We start from the raw sequence: 18,112 nt of genomic DNA, 5'->3' as shown, positions 1-18,112 counted from the left end.
AAATGGGAATGTTTTCCAACAGCAGTATTTGTGTTTCTGGGTTTCACAGTCGCAGCCATACAGTTACTTTAAAAATGAATTGAATAGTTATTATTGTCACTTTTATTGTTATCACAATTGTACCACAAAATATTGTCATACAATAAAATTCATTATTATTATGTTTCTTCCTCTTTCTTAAATAATACAGTCGTATTAGAATATTAAATAAATATCACATAGCTAATTATAAAAACTATGGAAAAAGGTTCATCTATCTGCAGCTGCTGTTTTGAGAAACATTAGCAAAAAATACATATTAAATACATAAGTGTGTTGTGTGATATATTTCTGATGTATTGTGCTACCCATGAACGTACACAATGAACTTACATGTAAAGAAACCCAGTTATATTATCTATTGTGGACTTTAGTTAATTACTGTTAAATCTTGTCACTTATTCAGGAAAAACAAATCCTTCTTTCTCAGCTCTAAGAATAACTAAATGTTTAAATACCTGCCAAAAAAAGGACAGCAGGGTTTTTTATTGGACTAAACGCTCTGAAATGCTCTGCTAACACATTCATATTATGTGTTAGAATGAATTAACTGGGTGCCAACAGCAGCACTGACACTCCCTCTGTGTGTTTAGTCATGCAAAGTCCATTTTGACTCAGACCTTAATGAGACATGAGCGGCTGCAGTTGGCAGAGCTGACCTTAAAGCTACCAGTCAAGGAGTGCTAGCTTCTTTTTTTTTTTTTTCTTTGTTTTGTTTTTGCTCAAGAAGTTCGGCAGACAACTTGACTGAGCTTGAATCAAAGGGAATGATTCATGGTGCTGAAATTTAAAAATGAAGGATAAAAGCGTTGAGGCTGATGAGGAAGACTGATGCAAACAGATTTGAGTGCATATTAATTAGGATGACTAAATTGCGCTCAGGAGGAAGTACCGTAAGAGGAGGAACCTTTCAGGAGCTGAATGTAGGAATCGAGCATCTGCTGCCATCTGAATACATGTGACATTAGGAGATGGGGTGAGAATTATGTACTAAACAAACATGCACAAATAGGAGCGCGTTTGCGTAGCAAGGCGGTCTGTGTGTCTCTCCATCCATCCATCCTTCCATCCATCCATCCCGGCGCACAGGCTAAACTGAGCTTTTTTGCCTCCACGAGCCAAAACAGCTTTCTCCCACTCTGCACAAATTAGCAGCAGCCCACGCTCCACTCGCACATAACTGTCAGAGCACAGACGCTGCAGGAAGCGAGGAGGAGGGAGGGGAAGGTGAGAGAAGCAGTGATGGGAGGAGGAGGAAGAGTGGAGAATGGTAAAAACAGCGGAGGAGAGTGGGAGAAGGAGCAGAAGTGACAGTTACTGAAGACCACAAGTGGTTTTTGTTGCTCGCAGAAGGGCTTCGTTATGGATCCTTGACAGTTGTTGTTTTTTTTGTGTTTTTTTTTTTTTTTTTGTGAGGCTTTGAGCGCAGAGGCATATTCTGTCTGCAAAGTGTTGATATGAAAGGACGGAGAGAGAGTGATTTAAGGTGGAGGCACACCACTTGGCCAGCTCCTAAGCTTTATCTTATAGTTCTACTTGTCAATAATCTATGAGCACTTAAAAACCTACGAGTGGGTTAGACGGAGAGAGCAGGAGTGGGTGTAAATGTGATGAATGGAGATGGGTGGGGGGTGGGTGGAGATGCTAAAAGGAACAGAACTGCAATTTTAGGAGGAGAGGGTCTGAAAAAGCAGGGAAAACGGAGGAATGGCACATTATGCAAATATCATCAGCCTCATTACCATTTCAAAACTCTGGAAAAGGAAATCACAAAAGTGGGGAGAAACATTTCTTTTGACAAAACCAAACTCTTTCACATGCGGCGCCTCCATTTCTGAACACGCTCTGATCGCTTCTGAGTCACATTAGACAGGATTTAGACGCGAAACTTGATTGTTGAATCCTTTCGGAATTCATTCCCCGTATTGAAACATCAAATGTGACACATGGAGAGCAGAGCGAGGAAGTGCAGAGGAAGAAGGGACAGCAGGAGTACTGAAATGACAGAGACGGACAGCGAGGTGTGTTCCAGAGGACAAATGTTCTGGAGGTCACTGCGACCAGACTCTTGTCTTCCGGCCAGACCCCTCCGCCTCCCCCTCTTCATGCTGAAACATGTTGGACTCCTCATGTAGCCGAATGCTGGACCTTAGTCCAGATTTAGTTAACCCTACATTCTCCTTTTAAGCCTTTTTATCCAAAATTAGAAATACATTATAATATGCAAATAAATATTAATTCAATTCCTATTTTAAATAAGTAAAAAACAAAAACATTTTGTCACCAAAAATGCAGTTGCGTAGCATTCCTTTGGTAATATGTAGCAAACGATGCATCTGTAGTTAAAAAACCCACCTACATGTGAAAAGTTCAGCCCATTCTGATCGACGTAACGTCATTTCAGATAAAGATGCTAAACAGTTTTTTTGTACAGCATTTGAATCAAGCGAAGTTAAAATTAGGCCAGTTAAGGAATTCTGGGTAGAAAATACTTACAGACGATGTTTATCTATCATGAATAGAAAATGTACATATTTTTATACAGTTTTGGTTTAATCACTTCTTTAAGAGTGTTGTGGCCTTTAGAGTCTGTATACTCCAGTTAACAATGAATTGATTACCAAATTAATTGACAATTATTTAAATAATCGATTCACCAGGATTAAGTTGACTAATCGTTTCAGCCCTACTGTGTTGTCTTGTGCTCTAGAAATGTAACGTCCTCTCTTCTTTCGTCTCCTATTTTCTTGCTTTGCCGTTTTACTCCAGTTCATACTCAGACGATCACAGATCGAGCAGAGCATTCCAGAAGAAATGTGTTTTCAGAGTGAGGTATGCTGCCTCTGAAGCATTAAGCATTAATCATTCATGTTAGAGATATATTATTTACCAATATGACCACATTGCTAATTGTCTATATTGAATTTTGAGCTCTGGATTACAGCAGTGACAGCAGTGACAATCCTGAACTCAAACTCACTCCTTATCCCTAATGGAAGACCACCTGTTTTGTACACATGCTCATCAGGGAGCCTTTATGGCTTCCAGATGGGCTACATGAACCCAGGACCAGCCCCCCACCCACTGTTACTCCCTGACCTGGCATGGGCACCTCCACTTACTGCCAGTTTGGTATCGACAAGAGTTGTTGAGCAGCTGCCACTTTTCTGTTCAGCCACATTTACACATACGGACTTGCTGGGGGAAAAAAACAAACAAGGTACTCTCTTTCTGAAACGGCGAGGTTCAAGACGGAATGAAGAAATCAGATGATGCTATTTAAATGTAATTTATCAATTACTTCTATAAAAGCTGGAGCTTCATAAATTGCCTGGTCTGGAGTATGGGTGTATGAAAGAAAGAGAACAGAAATCACCTCAGAGAAGCAGTTTTTGCTGATCAATGTGGGATGGGTTTTCATACCTTTTCCAAATAACTTGGGGCTCATTCACACCAGCTCTGTTTGGTCTCCTTTAATCGAACCAGAGTTTGATTGTCTAGAAAAACTGGTTGGTTTGGGGAGTTGTGAATGCATAATCAAACTCTGATGCCGACCAAAGTAACAAACTTCAATCTGCCCACCAAACTAAGTCTCGGTTCAGGTGAAGTGAGGTCTGGTGCGTTAAGAATGCATATGTGAACGCCAAACAGACGAAAGACTGCTCGAAAAGCAGGAAGCAAATGTCATTTCATGGCAATACAAATAAAGGAACTAGTATAGCTCGGTTGGAGTAGTGCCCTTTGCCTGACTAGCTAAAGAGAATGATGATGCAATTGATCTAATATTCATTAGTAAAATTGTGTTAAACTGTGTAGGAGTAATTCTATTAGACTTAATTTCGATGTCAGAAAGTCCTTGACTTGCACCTTATGAAACCATAACTCTGCTGCAGGTTTCACCACAAACTCTGCTACAAGTTTGTGGTGAAAGTAAATTAGATTCTAGCAGATAACAAGCGGAGCACTTTCTAATTACATTTCAGGACATAACCGTAGACTGCGGCGGTCATGTTGAGTCGTTTAAAAAGGGACACCACTCTCACATTTAGGTCTTAGAAAGTGAGGCAGTCTCTCTGGAGTCAGACGCTTTTTGTGTTCCAGTAGAGCAGACAGTGTTTTAACCTACTTTGTCTGCCTGGGGTCCATTATCCCGATGGATACAGCAGGTTCTGAGACCAAGTTTGTCTGGATCTGGTGGATGGGGGAAGATTTTACGATGTCACCGGGTTATAAATATTGCATGGGGCCTGGTGTGTTTTGCTGTTTTGGCTGCCAGGATCAGCTTTCACAAACGTATTGGGAGTCAGCAGAGAGGGCTATTGTTAGTCTGTGTGCTTCAACAGAGAGTCTCTTATCGGGGTTTTTGTTAGACAAACAGGTTTAACAAAGATAGAAGTTCACAGTTTCTCACACAAAGCGCTTGATAGAGTTTTTTTTTTTAACTGGTTTTAATAGCATTTTAACTGGATATGATTTAAATGTTGATCTCATTTCAAAACTTTAATTCTAAGTATTAATATAAAATTTTACCAAGTTATGCTACTTAACATAAATATAAAACAACATAGTTTAGAATAGTGTAAATAGCAATTCACTGTGAACTTTTAAAGTCTGTATTTTACCGTTTTATGTCTTATTATGGGCATTATTTAATAGCAGTTTTATACCATTTTTGAAAATAAGAGGTATTTTTACATGAATATTATTTCCATGTTTACTGTATAAAAACTGCACCAGCTTCAACCCCAGTCTGTCATTATAAAGTGCCTAAAGTGAGGCTGCCTCTGTGACTGAATGACATAAAGTTAAGAATAATCATTATTTTTGTCTTAAAAAACATTTTTGTCTTAAAAAACAGATCACCAGTCTGTAGCAGACTGGTGATCTGTTCAGGGTGTACCCCACCTCTCGCCTAATGGCTCCTGGAGAGACGCACCGGCTCCCACACCTCTGCACAGACGATGGATGAATGGTCAATTAGCATGCTAAATTCAATTTCCCACCAAAAGATTCAAACAAATTGTACTTTAGAAACATTCCAGCTCATTTTTTAAATGGTTGTGGTATTAATCCGATCAGAGCATGAAATACCACTCATGCTTTGCCTTCCTCTTAAGCTCAATTGCTTATGCAGAGGTGAACTTTGTAAAGGCCTTTAAAAGCCTTACCATGACCAAATGTGTCCACAAGAATCTTGTATCTATTATAGATGACTCCTTATAAGTTCAGACCCATTGCTGTTTGCTCGAAAAGGCCCTGACACCATCTGAACCAGAGACTAGCCTTCCCTAATCCGGGAAGGGGGAGTTCACTACACACACACTGATAGCCTAATGGTTATAACATAGCTTTCAGTGTGTTTCACCACAGTCTCTTTTAAAGAAAGAAATAGACAGCGGTTTGCCAACTTATATTGCCTCTAAGAGTTTTCTAAGTCAAGTGCATAAGTTCAGACGGAACGAAGGAGGGAGTTGGATGTTTATGCATCCATCTTGTCATGGTTTGTGTCTTATCAGAGTGGCTTATTACTTCAAAGGAGACCTAGACAAGTATAAACATTCCTCGCAGGATAAACTGTTGCATGAATGATGTTCAGATTTTGTCTCGGATGCTCTTATTCACAATCGGAACGTGATCTTTTCTTAGTGTTCGTCTGCCTCACACAGATGCTGTGAAAAAGTATTTAGCTGTCCAGATCAATCTGGCCCTATGTAAAAATATAATTTCTCCCTAGAAATGAGCAAGTTTGCCACTGTTGGAAGCAACAGATGCGATTAAGAATGTGTGGTAACTAGTAATGAGTCTTTACATCCTTGCACCACTCCAAAACTTCAGTTCAGGTCATTATTTCAGAGATTGATTTGTTGATGTGGATCACTGTCCTGCTGCATTTTAGATGCTCTTAATTTTTACTTTTTGATGTAAGGAAGGTTCCATGTTTGGGATTTCTTGAATCTACTCGTCTAGGAGAAAATAGACTTGGGTTAAATTGAACAGATGTGTCTAAAAATATGTATTAGGGGCATTTATTCATAATTTAATAAAGGGGATAGGTAGATTTTCACCAAGGTTGAGGTTGGCTTGGATAATTTAAAGCTGGGAGATCCACGGTGCATCCCTCCTCCCTCTGCAGTTCTGCTCAGTTTAAGTGGTTATAGACGATAGACCGATCTGAAAAATTCATCTGTGAAAAAAGTAAAGCGCAGAAATCTGTAAGTGGGGAAATGCTTTTCCACAGCCCAGTCTGACTGGTTTCCTATGGAACTGGAGGTTATGGGCTGATGAGTTGATCTGATTCTGTGACCTCTTAGATTTGAAGAGCGCAGGCAGCACTGTGGTGTGCTGACATCTCTTATAAGTTCAGTTTCGCATCACTCACAGTTAATGGCTCTGCGTCTGCTGCAAGCTGCGCTGCAGTCGGGAAAGGCATTACCATTGAGATGGAAGGAGAGGATGTAAAATATGAATGAAAGGAAGCCCCCGCTGCAGGCAAACGACTCAAGTATTCTCATCTTGTCATGTTGTCTGGGTGTTTGGAAAGCCTTGATATTTCAAGGTGCTCTTCAGACCCTGAGCGTTGTTGGTTTTATTGAATATCAAGAACAAAGCTGGATGCTGCAGTGAGGCGGGAGCAGCTTCAAGCACAAATTCTGTTTGATTTTATTTAATTTTTAAAAATGTTTGGTACCTTTTAAATTGCATCTGAATAGCACAGGTCAGATTCTTACACCACAGTACCTTACCTGGTAAAGGATTTGTAAAGTAGATGCTGTCAGTATGAAGTGGTCTGGTTTTATAAATCTGAAGTATTAAAATATTTAAGTAATTCAAAGCTACCTTTTAGTTCTTTTTAGTCAGACTTATGAGTAAACTGTGGTTCTTTTTGGTCAAGCAAATGATAACAGTAAATTTATCCTTTTAAAAATTAGCCATGAAATAATGCATTTGTTAAAATTAAAGAATAGTGTCTTTGCATTAACCCTCCTGCGATCTTAGGAGACAGTGTCATTTAGAGCCCACCAGCTTTTTACCCTGTGCTCAGTTCACTTTTACAAGGGTTTTTTTTGTGTGTCGTTTTGGGAACTGATCGTCTGACGGGACAACCCCCACCGCTTCCCCCCAGTTTTGGCAATGTGTTTATTTTTAGAAAAGATTATTTTTGAGTTGAAGAATCATATTTAGCTTTTGCACTCTGACAAAACCAAAATACCAAAGTGTGTGTGTGCGTGCGTGTGTGTGTGTGTGTGTGTGTGTGTGTGTGTGTGTGTGTGTTTGGTTTTGTGTGGGAAAGGGGGAGTAGTGAGTGTCTGTATTATAAATAACCCAAATCAATAATAAACGACACTGATATTTAGAGTTGGATCTGGGGTCCTCTGAGGAGATGGATGAAAAAAGCAGCCCTCCCCCCCGTTTCCCTCACCCTCCTCCCCAGGCGCAGTGAGGCAGAAGACAAGAGCATAGGAAGCTGAAAACATTAGAGGTGCCGTCTTCTCCCCCCACAAGCCTCGACAGACTTGTGGTTATGAAGTGCACGCTCGCCTCATGTGTGTGTGTGTGTGCGGGAATGTATGTATATTACGAGTTGGACGCTGTGCATTACTTATTCATCAGCAATGTCTGCCTGCTTGCCACAATGTGTATTTCAGCATGCCTTGCAATCATTATGCCACATGTATTATTTAAGGCACACGTGTGCGCGCTGACTCCAGTGCAGATTGCTACACGAACTATTTATCCCGCATAAAAAGTCCCTCAGAAAGCTGAGAATTACTGCAAAAAGCGTCTTTCACACACCTATTACCTTTTCTGTAAAGTCTTTGTGGCCAAAACACCAACATTCATTCAACTTTTTTCTTCTGCTCCCATCTTCAAAAGCTGGAAGACTTTTCTTCGCAGACTGCTTAGTGTGTCTGTTTGTTTTTTGTTTGTTTGTTTTTTTCTGGTGTAGTTGACATGCTTGTGCCTGTAAGATCTAGAAGTTACCAAGATGTGGAAAGCAGCGATAGAGCAGAGTGAGCTTTCATAATGTTTTCTGTTCTGCTTTGGTTTAGGAGTCAAACAAAGCAGTGCAGCTCCAAATTTGTTGAACTTCTCCAAACAGTATCAACATTTTACAAGCTGCTTGAAGGAATTTGCATTTAGTTGAGGATTATTCAGTTTGGATTCGATCAATCTAAGTGGATGGATGCATTACTTAATGACAATTCTGTTGCTTCACGATTTAAGAAAAATACAGATAATAAAACCCAGTTTGTTGATGTTTTTGATTTCAGTTTTTGATTCATTTGTTTACTTTCTCATACTCAAGTGTTTGGGGAAAAATAAATTATGTCCAGTAAAGAAAGGAATTTGAAACTTTTAGGAAGTCTGAAATTCTGCATGTAGATTTACATCTCACTACAGATTTTATGTATCAAATGTGTGCTCTGTGTCATGACTTCTGTTGACGTTAGAAGGCTGACCTTCTCTGTATTCATGTTTGCCCCCAGCCTTATAAATGCAGTAGCAACTGCAATTAAACTTTTGTTGGCCGGACCAATCGGCTTTTATTAGGCCACATAGATTTTTGAGCCTGAATGGGTGTTTTCACACTGGATGGCCCGGTAGACTCGCTTCGATTGGGGACCAAAATTGTAACATTTGACTCACTCTTCTGCTTATTGTTGAATCAGGAACACTGACCTTCTCTGAAATGAGGCCCTCAGTGCTTAGATGTCATTCTGGGGTCTTTTGGGGCCTCATGGATGAACTGTTGATGTTTTTCGGAGGGTGGCACCTCCTGGAAATGTTTACCACTGCTCTGCTTTTGCTCATCCTGTTTAATTATTTTAAAATTAAGACATGATGTGTGTGTGTGTTTTTTTTTTTGACTACTTTTTCTGACTAGCAGCACTTTTCTTTCTTTATTTTCTTTTTTTTTTTTTTTTACATAGGATCAAGTTAGTTTGAATAACTTTTTTTCTCCCTAATTAAAGGGTTTCGTTAGCGAAGTAAAAATACACCAGTACACAGTGTGCTTAACATACCTGAACAGTTATTGGTCAGTTAAGTAAATGCTACTCCAATGAGAAGTCCTGAACAGGTTCTGACCTTTTTTCAGAGGAAGTGATATTTCTTTGCGTGACAGGTTCCTGCCTTACCTCCATGGGTCTTTGACTTGCACACCACCCTGTGTGCATGCATTGATTTTTGTTATTTTTTTCTGTGCAAAGTTCACTTGGTTTGCTTCTGCTCTGCTTCACTGCCCTCCCTGGGGGTGATTCTCCCTGATCTATAAATGAAAGATGTGTTTGCCTTTGTGTGTTTGTGTGTGCCATTGTGGTTTGGGATCACCAGCATTAGCTGTTGCCGGTGTCATGGCTGCATGGAGCTCAGCTAAGCCTTTGACGTCAATGCCGTACAACAAGCTGATAACACAGACCTTTATCACAGCCAGGTGTGTGGGTGTGTTGTCAGATCAAACAAAACTAGGCTTCCTGGATTCTGCGCTATACTTCAGAAATAGCTACCGCAAACATACACATTATCAGACCACCCAACATGCATATACCCACTAAAATGCACCCACACACAAAAAAAATTGTGTGCGACCTCACTACTTGCTGCGTTATCATCATATCTATAGGTTGCTTTTCAGAACGTTAGTTGATTTCGAGCAGTTGCTTGTTGAAAACTCCTGAATCATTGGTTCCACCTCATTGAAGTTGCAGTCAAATCTTTCTGCAGCATCAGAATATGGCCAAAATTATCCGTCTTCCATTTGTTCTTTCCACTTGTTGATTTCTTTCACTGCTCATTTCAACCTTGGCTGCAGCATTAAAGCCCCATTACTGCTTGAGATTTGTGTTAATATATTAAACAATCACCATACTAAACACTTGTGCTAAAAGTGTTTTTCCTAGCCACTGTCACATTCAGATAGTGTTATTTTCATCCTTTGAGAAAAAGTAAATGAAGTAACATAGAAGATATATCAATTTTTGAAAAAGGGAAAAAAAAATCTGTTGTTTTTGGGGTTTTTTGGCATGCTTTTATTTGCAGTAGATTAGACAGGAAATGGGCAGAGAGAGAAGGGTGATGACATGCAGCAAAGGTCTCGGGGTCGGGAATTGAACTCCGGACGGCTGGCGGCGCTGAGGACTCAGAGTCTCCATATATGTGCAGGTTGTTCTCCCTCTGCACCACACAGCATCCTATTTGTTGCTTTTTAATAACAGATGTCATTTGTAATTTAAGCTTAAACTATTTCCTCCAGATTTTATGATTTACTTGGTAAAGCTTTATTTGAAGGGGGGTGAATAAGACTGTCATGACACTGTCATAAACATGACATAACACCTGTCAGAAATCATTACTGATATAAATTTGTTATAAAAGTATTACTGATTGCACTTTAAAAATTAGGTAACTTTTGTTATTAAAGGTAAAGTTTAAACAGTAATGATTTCTTGGTTAATGTCAAGTTTATGACAACAGTCATAAATACTCATGAAGGCTTATTCATGTTCATGACATGTGTTATGTCATGTTTATGACAGTGTCATGTTAGTCTTATTCACCCCCCTTCAAATATTTACTTTAATATATTTTATTATTACAAATTCAGTTTTTATCCGATTTAAATCCTTTGGACTGATTACATTATTGATACTTCCCCCCTATTTTTATATTTCAATTATTTTTTATAACTTCTGTAATTAAAAAAACATCTTTACCTGTATCACTGCAATAAGTCCCATTTAATAATTGCTGATTGACTTTTTGCCCGTTTTGTCTGGAATTGTAATGATTTATATTTTGTGACAAGCTTCAGGTCTTTAAGGTTGGAAGGTCTCTCTGCCATCACCCTAATTTTTAGCTCCCTCTGAAGATGCTTTACCAGATGAATGACTCAAAAATTGTAACATTACTTCCAGTTATGCCTGCATGATATGAATACATTTTTTGATGGCGATACTGATACAGGTGCTGGTCATAAAATTAGAATATTGTGATAAAGTTCATTATTTTCCATAATGTCATGATAAAAATTAAATTGTCATATATTTTAGATTCATTGCACACCAACTGAAATATTTCAGGTCTTTTATTGTTTTAATTTTGATGATTTTGGCAAACAGCTCATGAAAACCCAAAATCCCTGTCTCAAAAAATTAGAATATTATGAAAAGGTTCTCTGAACGAGCAATAAAAATAATCATCTGAATCAACAAAGTAACTCTAAACACCTGAAAAAGATTCCTGAGGCCTTTAAAAACTCCCAGCCTGGTTCGTTACTCAAAACCGCAATCATGGGTCAGATTGCTGACCTGACTGCTGTCCAGAAGGCCATCACTGACATCCTCAAGCAAGAGGGTGAGAAACAGAAAGAAATTTCTGAACGAATCGGCTGTTTGCAGAGTGTTATATCAAGGCACCTCAGTGGGAAGTCAGTAGGAAGGAAAAAGTGTGGCAGAAAACGCTGCACAACGAGAAGAGGTGACCGGACCCTGAGGAAGATTGTGGAGAAGGGCCGATTCCAGACCTTGGGGGAAGCAGTGGACTGAGTCTGGAGTAGAAACATCCAGAGCCACTGTGCACAGGCGTGTGCAGGAAATGGGCTACAGGTGCCGCATTCCCCAGGTCAAAGGTCAAGCCACTTTTGAACCAGAAACAGCGGCAGAAGCGCCTGACCTGGGCTACAGAGAAGCAGCACTTTGGACCACTGTTCAGTGGTCCAAAGTACTTTTTTCGGATGAAAGCAAACTTTGCATGTCATTCGGAAATCAAAGTGCCAGACTCTGGAGGAAGACTGGGGAGAAGGAAATGCCAAAATGCCAGAAGTCCAGTGTCAAGTACCCACAGTCAGTGATGGTCTGGGTGCCATGTCAGCTGCTGGTGTTGGTCCACTGTGTTTTATCAAGGGCAGGATCAATGCAGCAGCTATCAGAAGATTTTGGAGCACTTCATGCTTCCATCTGCTGAAAAGTTTTATGGAGATGAAAATTTAATTTGGTCTGGAATCGGCCCTTCTCCACAATCTTCCTCAGGGTCCGGTCACCTCTTCTCGTTGTGCAGCGTTTTCTGCCACACTTTTTCCTTCCTACTGACTTCCCACTGAGGTGCCTTGATATAACACTCTGCAAACAGCCGATTCGTTCAGAAATTTCTTTCTGTTTCTCACCCTCTTGCTTGAGGATGTCAGTGATGGCCTTCTGGACAGCAGTCAGGTCAGCAGTCTGACCCATGATTGCGGTTTTGAGTAACGAACCAGGCTGGGAGTTTTTAAAGGCCTCAGGAATCTTTTTCAGGTGTTTAGAGTTACTTTGTTGATTCAGATGATTATTTTTATTGCTCGTTCAGAGAACCTTTTCATAATATTCTAATTTTTTGAGACAGGGATTTTGGGTTTTCATGAGCTGTTTGCCAAAATCATCAAAATTAAAACAATAAAAGACCTGAAATATTTCAGTTGGTGTGCAATGAATCTAAAATATATGACAATTTAATTTTTATCATGACATTATGGAAAATAATGAACTTTATCACAATATTCTAATTTTATGACCAGCACCTGTATATGTTGCAAAATTTAGAATTTTGATCAATGTCGTTTTGTCTGGAGTGAGCATCGGCTGCCATGAGACTTATTTATCAGTCACAATAAATTACAATTGATTTTGTTTTGTATTTATTTTTAGATTATTTATGAACATGTTTTTCATGCATGGCAGACTCTGCAGCCTAACTGGGTCCTCATGATTCTGATTATCATCTTTAGTACTTCGGAGCTGAAAAGCTCTTGAATTCAGTAGTTTTATTTTGTTTGTGTTGTTTTACATTCACATCTTATAAAGTGGAGGAGAAAAGCTGCCTTCACACCTCTTTTCTTCACCATGAGAATGAAAATAACCATAATCAGCTGCCACTCCTTTTTATTGGACAACATTTGCGTAAACTTTCTATGTTGCCCAATTTTCCGCTGTGCAGCTCTCTGTCCGCAGGAACATGTGCATTTCACATGTGTCCTCTGACTGTCACATGACAGAAAGCCATCAGAAAGCAACCACTTGTCAGAATGATGAACGGTCAAGTTCTGTGAATTTTGTCACAGTTATTTCACTCACTGAATAAACAGCCATTCACGCTGCAGCCAGGCTATTTTTCCTAATCACTTTTTTTCCCCAGTTCAGATGGAAATGAAGAAACATTAAAATATCAATCATGAAAAAATTTACTTAATTTGAAAAAAAAAAGAAGCACAGTTATGAAAAAAAGTACATGAGAATAATCAATGAAAATTTTGTTCAAATTTAAATATAATAGTGGAACATTATATGGAGAGGAATTGTATTTTCTAAATACAATATATATTTGTATGTATATAATATCTCCCGTGTTTTAAGACGCTCACATATTTCAGTCCTGTTCCTGTTGTGATTCATCCTCTGAGTTTTCTTTCTGTTCCTGTTTTCTAAGAATTGCTTCATTGAATTATTCAGAGTAACACTTCCCTCAGTTTGTATTAGAAGAAAGTTGCATAAAGTCTCACCCCCTATTTATCTGTAAAAGAATTAGCTGGAGCTCTGTTTGTGATGATTTTTATCTTCAGTGGCTGCAAAATGTTTCGCTTTCAAGCTGCATCTATTGTCGAGTCAAGTTCACAGCAGCTATCTGTGCGAAGAGTTCCTGTTGTGTAGGAGGTTTTTAAAACAGACAAAAGCCAGGAAGGTGTGCGTGTATGTGTGTGTGTGTGTGTGTGTGTGCAACAAGTAGAAGATTAAATGTGAGCAAGTGCAACTGCTCAGTCAAAACATGAAGAGGCCCTGTACAAAAGCTCTGGTTTTGTTTGGCCAGAAGCTGACGCTGCCTCTTTTTTTTTTTTTTTGTCAGCCGGTGAATTAGGAGGTAGGGAGTTAGTGACGCTCGTAAAATCCTTAACATGCCTGAGACTGCCCTGTGATGTCACTGAGAGAGGGAGGGAGAGTGGGAGGAGACCAGACCAACGGAGAGAGAGAGAGCGAGAGAGCGAGGCGGCTGGAGAGCGGAGCAAAACGGGCTCAGTGAGAGGAGGCAGAGAGACGAGACGGACTCTGTCAGAAATTTCTTCCTGCTTCGCGTCTGAAGTGGAGGGGGACGCTGCTTTCTGTATTTCTTTCAGCTGATATAAAAAGCAAACTAAAACACTTTTTAAAAAGCTCCTGCTCAGATCTTCAAACACACTCTCACACCAACGTGCAACAAGCGGACAGCACGGCACAACTGATGGGTGAGAGCTTTTTCCTGCAGTTTGACTTCTCTACAAGGAGTTCCTGTATTAAATGCTTTGCAAATGTCTTTTTCTCCTCAGCAGCCTTTCTTAGTTTATACTCTTATGCTGAAATGTGTTTATGTCTATAATGCAGGTGTGACTGTGTGTGTGTGTGTCCTGTTGAGAAGAGAGTTTGTGGGTGTGCGGCTTTGAGTGGTGACGGTGTTTATTGAATGGTACTGATGTATGGACGCTCAGCAGCCTTCAGCTGAATGGAGCAGATGGCTGCGCCTGTCCCTCCATACAGTCTGCTGTGAACACATGAGGCTGTTTGTGTTTGTTCCTCAGTGTGCTAAGATGCATATGAACGGTTCAAAAAGTTCATCCTGTCTACTGCCTGCTTTAGATTGGAGAAAAGTCCACAGAAACGGAGATTATTTTGCACATTTTTCTTGAGTGTTCTCATTTTTTTTATGTTTGGTTTTGTTTTGGCTGTTAAAATAATGATTGTGAATGTTTACCCAGCTGCAAATATAACAGTCTTAAACACCTTTCTGACTGATCCACTTGAGTCAGACCTTGGGAGTGCAGGCTCGCTTTCGTCACAAAAAAGTGAAAACAGATGAGGAGAAAATAAAGAGGCGGCAGCGCACCAGAACACTCACCGTCACCAAGTACCGTCCCAGGCTTTTAGGTGCCTTCAGGAGCTTATGCAGCACATGCAGGCTGATTGTGGAGTTGAACCAGCACCCCACCATCATTGGTCAGCCGTCTTCCTCAGGCCCCTCCCTTACTTTGCTGTCCAACCAACCGCTGGCTACAACCCCACCAGTCACCATGGCGTTTGCCTCCATCCTCCCTCAGTACCTGGGGTTTGTTTTTTTTGAGTAGGGGGTAAGATGATGGGGGGTCGTTATGTCAGCATTTTGTTTCTTTTTAATTCTCAACTTGCAAGGTTTTTTGCACACATCGCTGTGATTAAGTGTGCAGACTCAGTTTTAGAGGCGCGGTGTGTAAACATGCAGGGATTTTTCTGTGAATGCAGGGAGACCCAGAGGGGCGAGGATCTCCCCCCTGGGAATCCTGCGCTATAAATAACCCTGCCTGTGTGATCCATAGTCTTCTGCGGAGGGGAACGTGGGATGGGCTGAGTCAGAGCTGGACTGATGGATGAACAGACTAATGAGAAGGGCCCTGACATTTCTCTTGATTGTTGTAGTTTTACTCTCACTGACTTTGGCTTCCTTTTGAAGCAGCTTCTTGTCTCTCACGTCCTCCTTCATTTCTTTATTCATCCTCCGGAGTTTGAATACTCTTAGCTGCTCACACACATGCTGAAGCTGCTGTTTACGTTCTTCGAGGTGCATATAAAAACATTTGTACATCATCAAAGATATTTAAGTCAAAAAAGTGAAACTCGTACACAGTTTCATGATAGTCACACAGATCATCTGTTTATTCAAGTTAGTTTGGATGATTACAGCCGATGAAAGCCCACAATTCAGCTGGTGTTGCATGTAACACATTTATTACAAAAATGTTATACTATAGTTTTTCAAGTTGCTTCATGCAACTATATTTGTGGAAAGTTAAATGGATAGAAAAAGTGTTCTATTGGGGACCAAAATTGCAAAATTAGTTATATTTTCAGCTGGTGCGGTTCGTTTCCTCAGCAGCTGAATGATCCAAACTAATTGAAAACACTGTTCTTCCTCCTCCTGTCTTTTGGTGGCGCTGCACTAAGAACGGCTGAAGGAAGCCACACAAAAACCTCAAAAGAAGACATGAGCATAACTTCCTTCTTCACAAAATGTAAACGAAAATGGAGTAGAATCACAATTTTAGCGGTTGTAGAATTTCTCTTTGATAAAAGAGCATGAGGCATTTCCTTCTTGTTTTGGTTGTATTTACCCAGAATGCCCTGGGCTGTTTTCCACTTCCTGCTTTTGAAGCTGTCTCTAGTCCACATATGCATTCAAACTGTGCCAGAGTTCACTTCGACCAAACCGAGATGTAGGTTTGCGTGGACCAGAGTTCATTGTTTTGATTGGTATCAGGGTTCGATTACAGATTCACACCTCTACAAGCAAACTGGACTTTATAGGCAAATTAATTAACCATCAAACAAGATGGTGGTTCTTGGAGGAATTAATGTCACTGTGGAAACCCAAAAAGTGACTTGTTAAATAAAAAAATCTTATTTTCCAAAAATTAAATCCTCAAAAACAGAATTTTTTTATGAGCCAGCCCTAAATAATTGTAATTGATGTAATTGTTGCAATTACATATTTTGTTGCATTTGTCATTACCTGTCAGGCACGAACCTTTAAATCATCAATCACTCTGTCATGAACCTAAGTTTCACTTTTTAAGTTCAAAATATTTTTACTGAAGTTGGCATGTCTGACTCATCATCAGACAGGAAATGACTTTTCCACAATACTCTAATATATCGACTTGCACCTCTAATTTGAGATCACCAGGTGTTAATCTGCAGTTCTGAGCTTTTCCTGCAGCAGGAGCGTTTAAGCTGTGCACCGTCACTGTGAGTCATCTTGTGCGACCTCCTGTCCTCGTGTTGGCACAGCAACATTAACCTCATGTCACTTTCGCTGAGGGTTTGTAAACTGGGCTAATTCGCTCCCAGGTGCTGGTCACCCTGCATGTCTGCCGCCTTCGCTGTGTTTACTGAAAACGGCTCCTTCAGGTTGTGTTCTGAGAGCTGCTGCCTCTTTTAACATTACGCACAAATGATACAGATGCTTCCTGTGTGTTGTTGAAACACAGCTTGTCCAGATTTGTAAAACAAACAGTTCAACAGTTGTGCAACTATATGGAAACACAATTAAATCAGAGTTTGTAGCTGATGTTGAACTGCAGGTTTGGCACTCTGCATATCGTAAGTTTCTTCTTTTTTTAGAGAGAGAGAGTTCTTGGATTACGTCTCTGTAGACAGCATTATCTCTTGGTCTTCATTTCTGAGCTGTTGTGGTTGGCCTCTGAGTTGCTGGAGCTGTGATTACTCCATCTTACCTTTTTTCTCCCTCTCTGATGCTTCCTGTGTTGCTTTCTTCGCTTTGGTTTAGCCTTGTAGATACTCACTGACCACAGCTTTGTTGGTCACTAGTGATGTTTAAAAGAAGCTATTCTGAATCCTTGATTTGAAAAGCAATCTTAATTTAGAGACAGTATTTAATAGAAAATATCACAAACTGAGAAGAAAATATGGGTTAATTATTGTCTTCATTGTTATTGCAGTTTTCTTCAGCCATAACATAATTAGTTTTCTGAACTGAAAAATGCTAAAAAAAAATCTTGTCTATTTTTTTCCACCTGTTTATAAAATGCATCAAATTGTCAAATCCATGTGTTTGAACTCATAGATTAGCAAACAGCATTTTCTTTGACATTTTGTATTTATAAAGCTGCATTAAAGCTATGCTCATATGGTTTCCAATACAATGCTGTGTAATCCCTTCATTTTGAACTGAATTCAAACATACTGCCTCTATCAAGGAACCTCTACATATTTTCTTAATTTCTTACGGTTTGTGACATTTATTTGACAACTTAGAAAAGAAATCTTGCAAAAATGGTTAATAGCTACGGAAACGTATGTAAATAATGTGTTTGGTGAGTCATTTATTAGAAATTGCAGCCTATGCAACGGTGCAAATTTTTCAGAACTGTAAATGCCGGAGTGCAGATTACTGTGCAAAGTAAATATTGTAATTTACTAAAGTACAGGAAACATCCAAAAATAGGATGGCGGAAAGGATGTATGTCATTTACAGGCAGCTGGTAAACAGTTGCATGTAAATTCCAGTCAGCCATAAGGAAATA

The 18,112-nt window shown here is 39.7% G+C and overlaps 1 protein-coding gene across 2 annotated transcripts in view; it reads left to right on the top strand.

Annotated features, from left to right (window-relative positions):
- hdac4 (histone deacetylase 4) overlaps positions 1–18,112 on the top strand; it is a 125,395-nt gene that overhangs the window by 39,406 nt on the left and 67,877 nt on the right. Inside the window, exon 1 of one of the 2 annotated variants that reach the window (XM_088002376.1) lies at positions 13,503–14,287. The exons of the other annotated variant lie outside the window; for it this stretch is intronic. Coding sequence (XP_087858502.1) covers positions 14,284–14,287 — 4 coding nt within the window. The 5' untranslated portion in view covers positions 13,503–14,283. Of the gene's footprint in view, positions 1–13,502; positions 14,288–18,112 lie in introns of those variants that run through there. 2 annotated transcript variants of the gene reach the window in all.

The sequence above is a fragment of the Poecilia mexicana genome, unplaced genomic scaffold (genome assembly GCF_051168715.1).
Source record: "Poecilia mexicana isolate PSO_F unplaced genomic scaffold, ASM5116871v1 scaffold_2, whole genome shotgun sequence".
Taxonomy (NCBI): Eukaryota; Metazoa; Chordata; class Actinopteri; order Cyprinodontiformes; family Poeciliidae; genus Poecilia; species Poecilia mexicana.
The sequence above is the reverse complement of the archived record's forward strand: the minus strand, read 5'-3'. Positions and strand labels throughout refer to the sequence as shown.